This window comes from Apaloderma vittatum, unplaced genomic scaffold (genome assembly GCF_000703405.1).
Source record: "Apaloderma vittatum isolate BGI_N311 unplaced genomic scaffold, ASM70340v1 scaffold37025, whole genome shotgun sequence".
Lineage (NCBI taxonomy): Eukaryota > Metazoa > Chordata > Aves > Trogoniformes > Trogonidae > Apaloderma > Apaloderma vittatum.
The window spans coordinates 1-11,044 of NW_009716077.1; the positions used below are offsets into that span (position 1 = coordinate 1).

Sequence of the window (11,044 nt, forward strand, 5' to 3'; positions counted from 1 at the left end):
ATGGGCTCGGGCTGGAGCTGGCGGCGAGGTCTGTGTCCATCCCGGGGGGGGTCCTCTGCATCCTTCCTCGGTAAACACGGAGAGTAGTAAGCCAGGGGAGCTACCCACAGGGGGAGAAAATGGTAATCGAGCCCCTCCCCCCTTACCTTACAGGTGAAAAATAAAGCACCGGCAGAAGTTCAGATCACAGCAGAACAACTTTTAAGGGAAGCCAAAGAGAGAGAACTCGAACTCCTTCCGCCACCTCCACAGCAGAAGATCACCGATGTTGAAGAGCTGAATGACTATAAACTCAGGAAGAGGAAGGTAAAGGGGGGGGAAAAAAAGCATAATAAAACCAACACCCTGATCTTGATGTTTACCTAAAGCACTAACATCTTACTATATATTAACTTACACAGAACGTAGTCTACATTGCTTGTGGATTTTCCAGGTTAATAGCAATTCTTAAGAAAGCCCGATGTTTTCATAGAAAACGCTACTCTTGTGCAAAAATTCTAAGATAAATGTGTGCTATTTAACCTAAAAATTTAGTAGTAGACAGCATCTCACCTGGGACCACATCCAGAACACTGCAGGAGTAGTTGCACACGTGGCTTATATGCAGCTTTGCCATCACCACTAGTATCTGGCCAGTCAGCACAGCAGAACATTAGCAGGTGTTACAGTAATGCTGCTGATTTTTTTCCTCCTCAACTCTTTAAAATGTGTTTGCAAGTTATTTCTGTTCTGTATAATTGTGGTGTCACTTCGCTCACTTCAGACACTGACAATGGTTTTGTCTGTTAATTGCCTCAAAATATGAACTGTTTTGCATGTGAGATTCAAAGTGTAATTTTTCCTTCTGTATTTGAGAGAATGGCTTTGCTTGTGCAAACTTGTCTACAGTTTTGTTCTGCTTTTTGCTTTGATAATCACTTTTCTGGATCCACAAGGCGAGCATACCCCTAAAGGAGAACTTTCAATGTTTTCAGTGCTCAGCAATTTTTTTTTTTTAGACAAGGCTGTTGCTCCCTGAAGCATATGTGCAGGTGTTCAGAATTGTGTGCAGCCTCAAGGGATTGTTTGTTTCCTCCCTTACCCACGGTGATCAGGGCTTCTCATGAGGGCTTGAGGCTGGGCTGAGCTGCTGTACGTCTGTCGGGCACTGGAAACAAACAGTCAGCACCACAGACGTGCAAATTACAAAATTTCCTGTTATCTCTCTGCATCTTACTTGGGGCATCCAAGTATATTCAGTGTTGTCTGCAGTGACTGGATTCCATCTGTCCAGATAATGTTGCTGTTAAAACGTGAAGCAGATGAAAAACAAAAGTGAGATTTTAGTGCTGTCAGTTATTTTCTATCACTATGTCAGGTTGCAGAAACTTGAGCTCGGTCCTGTTCTCTGTGATGATCTATGCTTCTAGCTACCCTGTTATGCAATTTTTAGGAAGTACTGTGTTGAATATGATTTGTCGCTCTGTCTGCATGGACAAAAGACGTTTGTAAATAATAAATAATCCATAATAACCCATATGTAATTTAAAACAAGATTGGTCTGCACAGAGGGATTTCTGACTTACAGAAGTAATTTTTGTCCTCAGACTTTCGAAGATAACATAAGAAAAAACAGGACTGTTATCAGTAACTGGATAAAGTATGCGCAATGGGAGGAGAGCCTAAAGGAGATACAGAGGTAAATGCAATGCAGCTGCAAATATCTCTAATAAACCTTTTAAGACACAGGTTGACTAACACCATTCAAAGTCTTGGAGGCACCTTATATATGCAACTTCTCTTTGCTTTCCAGAGCCCGTTCCATTTACGAGCGTGCTTTGGACGTGGACTACAGAAATGTCACACTCTGGCTGAAATATGCAGAAATGGAAATGAAGAACCGCCAGGTTAATCATGCCCGAAACATTTGGGATCGAGCCATTACCACCCTGCCCAGGGTGAACCAGTTCTGGTACGTTTGCAGAGAATCATAGAATCATAGAATGGCCTAGGCTGGAAGGGACCTTAGAGATCATCTAGTCCAACCTCCTGTCATGGGCAGGGATGCGACTACTCGACTAGACCAGGCAACACAGGGGGCTGAGCGGGAATCGAACCCGCGATCTCGGTGTTGACGTTGTTGTCAGCACCGTGCTCAAACCACTGAGCTAACTGGCCCCATTGCTTCTACACCCCAAAGCTACAGGTAATTTTTTCTGTTTTGGTATCATGCAAAAGCACATTGTTTTACGTTTCTCTAAGTCTTCAAGCTAATCTGAAAAAAGGAGAAAAGCTTGAGTTTTGGAAAGGTTTTGTATTTTAATTGGTAAGAGTATTGGGAGGGAACAAATGTGTCTGCGTGCTGCAAATCACAGCAAGATCTGTAGGTATTTTGGGGTGCGTTTTGGGAACAGCTGAAGAAATCTCAGTAGCCCACTTAAGTACTCAAAAAAATCTCTGTAACTTGCGTTTGCTACAGGATTGTAAAAACATGATCTTGTTTTTTTTAAGGTATAAGTATACTTACATGGAAGAGATGTTGGGGAATGTGGCTGGATCACGTCAGGTGTTTGAACGTTGGATGGAGTGGCAGCCAGAGGAGCAAGCTTGGCATTCCTACATTAACTTTGAGCTGAGATACAAGGAAGTGGACAGGGCACGTACCATTTATGAGAGATATATCCTTTGTGGTGCATTGTGACACCTGCCTAGGTTTAGGCACGCATTCTTTGTTTCTCTGTCATCTATTCTTGCCCCAGCTGTGCCTCCATGCTCTTTTTCCCTCTAAGTGCATTGGGAGTAAGCCACCATGCTGAGAGCCAGCCGTAGAGCATTAAAACCATGTTTAGTACATGCTTCCAAATGCACTTAAGCAATTATACATCCTGCCACAATAGTGTATTTAACAGCATTTGTGCTTCCGGCTTTTTTGCAGTCATTTGTTTCATATTTCTCCCTGAGCTGCTCCCTGATTTTTATACCTTTTTGAGATTTTCTCTAAGCTCTCAGTAAGGCACAAAGCCTTTGCATGCCTAGAGCAGTTTCATATCTTCTTCCCAGTTGTATTTTTTGCATATGCCATCCTTGGGAGTTGTTTCATGTAGTCCATGTTCCTGTAGTTGCTGGGAAGAATCTAGTTTGTAGCATCCAATTACATCTACCACTGTTTCTTTAACATCGCTCCACTTGTTATTGTTCATCCTGATGTTAAGAACTGGATCAAGTATGCCCGCTTTGAAGAAAAGCACAGTTATTTTGCTCACGCAAGGAAGGTATACGAGAGGGCAGTGGAGTTCTTTGGAGAAGAGCATATGGATGAGCACTTGTATGTGGCTTTTGCAAAGTTTGAGGAGAACCAGAAAGAAGTAAGACCTTATTGATAATACATAAGACTAAAATCAACTACCTAAACAAGATTTTTTTTCTTAAATATCACTCAAGGCTGCTTAACACTCACTGCAATACTTGTGTTTTTCAGCGTCTTATGAGGTACTGTTATTGTAGTCTGAGATCAGGAGGCAATTTTTTTGTTTAGCTTCTGTCTGCCTTTAGGCAACATCAAGGAAATAAGGTCTAAGAAAGGTGGGCACCAAATCTGCCAAGCCTGAGAATTCTGTCATCGGATCAAATGCGTTTCCTCGGAGTTGTAAGTTTCTGAGAGGTTGTAGGCCTGCATGATAAAAAACAATTAGCCATGTTTGTCCCAGATGATCTCTTTAAAATGCCCAGGCTGTTAGGGAATTGAAAATGTTCTGTGAACCCAAAGCCACAACCTCTTAAAAATATTTCAAATATTCCAAGCCTGTAAATGGGTAAGGTAGGGTAGGGCTTGGTGTTTACAGATTTTTAATTTCCCCCCCCAAAAAAAGTTTACTCTTCCGGGAGGTCTGTGTTATTCCTGTCCTAAATCAATCATTTACAGTGTAAAAATAATCTACAATTCTGTATTTTATTAAATATTGCCAAAAGCTCACTGAGAAGTGGTGGGGAAGGACAGAAGCTGCTTTGTAAATGTTACTCAAGTGATATTTAATATTTTCAGTTTGAAAGAGTAAGGGTGATCTACAAGTATGCCTTGGATAGAATTCCAAAGCAGGAGGCCCAAAACCTCTTCAAGAATTACACCATCTTTGAGAAGAAGTTTGGAGACCGAAGGGGAATTGAAGACATCATTGTCAGCAAGAGGAGATTCCAGTATGAAGAGGAGGTGAAGGTAGGTATTGCAGACACCCTCTGGGCTCCGCATACATCCAGCTGCTTTTCACTGAATACTGCACGTTTCATCCTTCCCTCTTCTCACAGTTCACTTTGTTTGCCTTCACTTAAAGGATATTTGTAGGTAAAACGAAAGTAAATAGATAAATAAATTTTTAAAAATCCAGCTTAAGCATGCTTGAGGCTGACAGTTTTCATTAACATTCCAATGATTTATTTTAAGGGAGAAATTCTGAATAAGAACTGAAAGTAAAGCAGCGGGATCTGTTATTCATAGTTACTGAACTTTCTTTCCCATTTACCTGCTCCCATGTCTCTGGAAGGCAAATCCACATAATTACGACGCATGGTTTGACTACCTGAGGTTGGTTGAAAGTGATGCGGATGCCGAGACTGTCCGAGAAGTGTATGAAAGAGCCATTGCCAACGTCCCTCCAATTCAAGAGAAGAGGCACTGGAAAAGATACATCTATCTTTGGATTAACTACGCGCTATATGAAGAGCTGGAGGCAAAGGCAAGTAGTAAAAATTGAGGCTTTTTTTCTTTCCTTCCCAAGTATTTCCCTTATATTAAAAAGCTACAGATATTTTCACAAGAAAAGTGGTAACTAAAAATACTGTGTCTTACTTGTTCTGCATAACTAGCTGAAGGATTTGCTGTTGAAGTATTGGGGGGTTTTTACTTCTTTTATACCTCAATTTATCCAGAAACACACTGATAATAAAAGCAGCAGTAGGCCTTGGTAGCCCCATCTGAATTGCTCGTCCCAAGCTGTTACCTGAACTTGTGATACAGTTTTATATTTAACAAAACTCTTTGTGAAGTTGTTCTGTGAAGCAGTCAGATCTCACTGGGTGGCTTTCTGAGGCTGTGTAAGTATTTTTTCCTGCTATTGCTCATGTAAAATTTAATCTGCTCTATATTTCATAAAATCGTAGCATAGTACACCTGTTCAGTGTCTGTTAAGGAAAAAAAAACCAACAGACTTTTTCCTCCAAAATCTGGGTACTCCTGGTTTTATTGTCTAATTCTTGGTGTTTAATCTTATTTTGAAAAGATGACTCTTACTAATTCTCTAAAGTTACAACCTTAAGAGTTGTGGACACTGAGTAAATTAGTAGATTTATATCTTATATATACAGGTTTCTAAACAACTCAAAAATACTGTTCTACTGTTTTGCAATTGTAGAGTGATTCAAAATGCAGTGTAATCTTAGCAGTGAAGAAGTATTTGATTTTACCTGTCTTGCAGGATGCAGAGCGAACCAGGCAGGTGTACCAGGCATGCCTTGAGCTCATTCCCCACAAGAAGGTACAGCTTCTCGGTAGCTCACGTTGAGCCTTGGATTAAAACTCCCAAGATAAGATCCATTAGTTTTCTTTCCCTGCAAGGTTCAGGCATGCAAGCAGCTCCACATGGCTACTAGCACAGTCATGAAAGTCTCTGCTCAGGACTTGCGAAGTCCCTTTCAAGTTCTCTTAATGTTTACCTTCCAAAATTGCTAAGGTGTTTTTCAAGCTAAAGCGTTTAATGGCTGTAATTTGCATTATCAATGGGAAATAGCACTGATATGAGACTTCCTCACACAGATATGATGCCAGGGTTTTCTTAATATTTTTAAATCATTAAGTATGCACCAAGGAAGCTGAAATAACACCTAGTCAGAGGATAGTCCAGTACTATGAAGCAGTGAGGAAGAATTATTACCTATTTTTCACTTATTTTTTCTCTTAGGCTGATCCTACTGTCACTGCTCTCAGCCTAGTTCCTGCCCATCTCTGCAGAGCCCTGGCTGCTCGGTTCCTGCCCTTTGTTGTCTGTATGGGCCCAGCTGAGGGAGTTCATGTAACTTCCTTTTCTAGTTTGTCATTCATCATGTCATCTGAGTGGCAGCTGTGTAGAGGAGGATTAATCTGTGATTAATTAGCACTGATCAGCTGTTAATTGATTTAGTGATAGCTGATATTTTTGCCAATGAATTGATTGGTTAACGAACCATTTGCTCTGTTTAAGAAGGCTTCTGTCCTGCCCCTTTTTCCTTTCAGCTATGGTAGAATGTATTGTCCTGTTCTAGCCATGAACTCAACTTTTCATCAGGAAAGCACCGAAATCAAATGAAATTAACTGCAGTAACAGTATATAGGTTATTATATATTATGTATTGTGTATAGGCTGCTTAATTTTTTAAAGAACACACGCAATATTATTTGTTAAGCTTCCAGCCTGAGCATCACGTTGTTCTTTTCCTTACAGTTTACATTTGCCAAAATGTGGCTGCTGTATGCACAGTTTGAAATACGCCAGAAAAATCTTCCACTTGCCAGAAGAGCTTTGGTAAGCCTTTGCTAATTCCATAATTGACTTTACTAACTAGTAGTAACGAGGGAATGGTATTAAACGATCTTAAATGGTCCTTTATAAACTGCTGATTCAATCCACTTAAATAAACCATCCGAGAAGTCTGCAGGGACTCGTATTTACTGTCATGTATGATTTAAAAAGAAATATAGCTTGATATGACGAATTAGCCATGGGCAGAAAGGAATGCAGCTTTCTCGTTTCAACTAACAGAACACGCATCTGAGTGTAAGAGTGCCCGAGTCAGCTCAGTGCTGAAGTGTGCTGCTATTCTAGCTTGGCTTAAGATACTGTCGCCCAACATTTCCATAGTCAGCAGTCAGCACCCTCCTTCTGGCTGCCTTTGTATTTAGGGATCAGTGTTACAGTAGATTCTGGGAAGGGTGCTTTAGCCCATCTAGAAGTATGAAGTTTTGTTTAGGCTTCTCTTTTTCCCCTGTTTCTCTGACAGGCTTTTCAGTAGGTGATCTTTTTCTTGGTTTGGAAACCAGATTTTGCTGCAGCAGCCACAATACTTTTATTCTGGGCTGGCCCAGATTTGGCAAGCAATTTCCTTCCTTTACAACGGGTTGATTTTGAAGCCCCTCTTTGGCAAGAAGCCCTGCTCCCAGCCTGATGTGGCATCCCCACACTGTCACCATGCAGAAGAGAAGGTCCAGCTCTTGGTGCTCACATTCTCGCTGTGGGGCAGACAGTGAATTTTTTGTTTTCCCAGGGTGTGGAGATGCTGAGACACAGGAGATCAGCTGGAGCCTCTGCTGCTTAAGAAAATACCAATAACCAAATTGATATCCTCAAGTGGTGGTTTCCTCTGGTTTTAATGATTGCCAAGATAATCAGTGTTTAGGAAAGCTGTGCAGAACTGCAGTAAGGGAATTTGATGTCAAAGTACTTAATTCACATTAGCTTGAGGGAAGAGAGGCTGTGGTGCTTAATAAATAATACTTACCTGCAGAACTGGTTTGGAGAGTGAAGCTCACTATATACCTGTCTTGGACATATCCATTCTTAATTCTTGCTTTGAAAGATTCCCAAATTAAGAATCAAAAACTGCTTTCTCACAGCTTGGCAGCATGGCTTGGGATAGACAGTTTCCAAGTGAGCAGGCAGGGAGCCTGGGCGACTCTCTGCGCAGGGACAAGCAGCAGTGGTGGTCCAGGAGACAGCTTCTCCTTGCCAGATCTTTAACCAGTCTTTTTTTTCCTTTTTTTGCGTAACAGGGAACATCCATAGGTAAATGTCCAAAAAACAAGCTGTTTAAAGGTTATATTGAATTGGAGCTACAGTTGCGAGAATTTGATCGCTGCCGGAAGCTGTATGAAAAATTCCTGGAGTTTGCACCGGAAAACTGCACGTCGTGGATCAAATTTGCTGAACTAGAGACCATTCTCGGCGATATCGATAGAGCGCGCGCGATATACGAGTTGGCTATCGGCCAGCCCCGTCTGGACATGCCGGAGGTAAGGGGGGACGTGAACTTTGCAGTTGGCACAATTTTAAGGTATTTTTTACCCAGTGCAGCTAATTAAAACGTAGATAATCTCCCAGCCTGAACAGAACTGCTTACTCTAGGGGCTTAGCCTGGGTCTCATTAATAAAGCATCTATTTCCTAGCAAGACTATAAAACCCACAATAAAACATGGAGGGAGAAACACACTTACAAGACTAAGCTAAATGGATTTTGTGTGCAAGATTTTATGTTACTTAGTCATAATCCTAGCTTGTGCAGTCAATAAATACTGGATTTCTGAAACTTTTGTCAGAGAAATTTCACATTTATCCACGCTCCTCCTCTTATGTTTTTTTCATTTCCGATTCTGTCTGTGTGCTGTGAACATAATGAGAGACTTCTCTTTTGCAGGTTCTTTGGAAATCCTACATTGACTTTGAAATCGAGCAAGAGGAGTATGAGAAAACAAGAAATCTTTACCGCAGGTTACTTCAGCGGACACAGCACGTTAAGGTACATATGGGTGCTCAGAACACAGAATTGATCTTGAGTCTGGTCCACAGTGGATGGAAGCCCTTTGGTTGTGTGGCTTTTTTAGATGAACACTGCACCTAAGTTCAGTCCTTTGTGCTATGAAAAGTGGGAAGAAATTTCTAAATTGCATATAACAGGCATATCTTACATGAAGTACTTTAGCCTTGCATCGACATTGGCTTTTTTTGGCTGCTTTGGTTTTTTTTTTTAAACTTTCACTTAGCTGTCAGACTTCAGAATTGCTGTTTCAGCTTGGTTTTGCTTTGCTTTCACTACAGGTGTGGATCAGCTTTGCGCAGTTTGAACTGTCTGCGAGGAGAGAAGGCAGTTTGTCGAGGTGCCGGCAGATTTACGAAGAGGCTAATAAGGCGATGCGGAGCTGTGAGGAGAAGGAGGAGAGAGTCATGCTGCTGGAGTCCTGGAGGAACTTCGAAGAGGAGTTTGGAACCGACGTCACAAAAGAGAGGATAGATAAACTTATGCCTGAAAAAATAAAGAAAAGGAGAAAACTGCAGGCTGAAGATGGGGTAAGAGAAAAAAATCAGGCAGGTTTGGCCCCAAACCCATGGTGCTGAGCTGCTCTCTCGCCAGCGGGCTGGGTGGGTGGCTGGCCCGAAGGAAAATACTCCAGCCAGATGCTTGAGCTGCTTTGGACTCCTGTCATGGCCAAACCAAACCAGGTTTAGGTAGTGCTGTGCAGGCAGTGTTTGCTGTTTAACCTGATTAGGGAAACTCCAGCTGCAGCAGCACATTGTTGCTGGCTATGCTGAGTGGTCTGACAGACACCGGTTGTGGTTTTATCTCATCATTGTGCTTATTAGAAGCACCTTCTAGTCGCTAACATGAACATGTGAATTAAACTTGCTTTGTGGTATCTTTTTTTTTTTCTTTTCCTAGTCTGATGCTGGCTGGGAGGAATACTATGATTATATTTTCCCAGAAGATACTGCCAATCAGCCTAACCTTAAACTGCTTGCTATGGCCAAGCTCTGGAAGAAACAGCAACAGGAGAGCGAAGCTGCCGAGGCGGATCCGGACAAAGACGTCGATGAAAGCGAATCCTAATGCATTTCCCTTCCTTGCCCCTTTTTTTGGGTATTGTACAGTATTTTTAGTGGTCACAAATAAATGTATTTGGAGAGTTTTACTATTATTGACTTGAGGCATTTGGTTTTGGGTTTATTTTTTAGATAAAAGCACCACACTGGAGTTGATTCCCTTTCATGGGCTGTTGATTGCTAACAGTTAAAAGGTCAGCTCCAGTAAATAAAAGAGGCAAGTGCAGGAGCCTGCAGCAGTTACCAGTGCTCTGAGAACAGTAAGAACTGGATGGCAGCTTTGCTTTTAGCACAAGTTGCCCTATTCTAACTCGCCAACAAACTGTCACACCACAGCTTAAGAACATGAGCATATCAAGACAGCAGATCCACTGTCTTTAATGAGAGATGCCTCTAACCGTTCCTGATTGATTTCTCCAGTAATCCTTTGAAATACGTATCGATCGTGAGGATAACTGAAAACAGTAAATCCTCTTGTCGAGCTACTCAAGTCAGCTTTTAGACCAGAACACTTGTCTAAGAGGGACGGTAATAGAAGTTAAATGTACCGAGACTAGCCCCTAAAAGACACATCTGTGAGCACCATGCAGTTGGTCTAATATTTGAATGCCTTGGCAGCATGTTTCATAGTAAAAAAAAGCATTGAGCCTCAGTTTTCTCATCTGTAAGTTGCTGGGGAGGAAGGACCTCTGATTTTGGTGTGGGGAGTTTTTGGTTTTTCTATTTTGATGTTAATACTGTGTGATGAATGTAAATTTTAATAATTCTTGTGTGGGCTGGTTGCTGGGTCCTGGGGAAGAGAGGCAGCTGGCCCGTGCCCTGAGGAGGGCAGGGATTGGCTCCCTGGTGGCTTCACCACCGCAAAGATGATTTTTAAAATACAGTGAAAGCGTGCCACAATAGCCACCAGCCAGCCTCCAGCAGAGGTGCTGGTGACTGATGAGTGGGCAGTTAGCACCGCTCTGGCCACATCTGGTGGGTCCAGCTGTAATCAGAGCAGCTGGTCAGCCCCAGGGCTGTCCCTGGCACTGCTGGAAATGCTCCGGTCCCTGCAGTCGGGCACCAGATCCCACTGCTTCATGCCAACCACTGTCATCCTCCCTGGGCTGATGCTTTCAGACTGCCCCCTTGGGGCTGGCGTGGGGAGGGGCAACCCTGCTGGGAGAAGACCCAGGCGGGCCCAATGGGACTTGGAGGCCCTGGGGGAGTGGTCAAAGTCCTGGTGGGCTGCCCTCAGTCCTGGCAGTGAGGGCAGAGGCTGAGGAAGGAGCAGGCTATGGTTACAGGTCCCAGCATGCTGGTACAGCTGATGGCAATAAGGGTGGTCGGGCTTTCATGGAGTGGGAGATGGGATCCACCTGGCTGAGCCGTGAGAAGGCTTTCAAAGGGACATGAGGAGGGTAGGAGATGGTTGAAGGGGAGTGAGAGAGTGGGGCTGGTGAGATGG

At 42.8% G+C, this 11,044-nt stretch overlaps 1 protein-coding gene across 1 annotated transcript; it reads left to right on the forward strand.

Annotated features, from left to right (window-relative positions):
* The first annotated feature begins 156 nt into the window (after positions 1–156).
* CRNKL1 (crooked neck pre-mRNA splicing factor 1) lies at positions 157–9,604 on the forward strand. Its single transcript, XM_009869394.1, has 13 exons — positions 157–306; positions 1,587–1,678; positions 1,793–1,951; positions 2,491–2,657; positions 3,166–3,344; positions 4,022–4,192; positions 4,518–4,709; positions 5,448–5,507; positions 6,450–6,530; positions 7,775–8,014; positions 8,417–8,518; positions 8,818–9,066; positions 9,437–9,604. The coding sequence occupies exons 3-13, from the start codon at positions 1,866–1,868 to the stop codon at positions 9,602–9,604; spliced, it is 1,695 nt and encodes a 564-aa protein (XP_009867696.1). The 5' UTR covers positions 157–306; positions 1,587–1,678; positions 1,793–1,865.
* Positions 9,605–11,044: the final 1,440 nt, after the last annotated feature.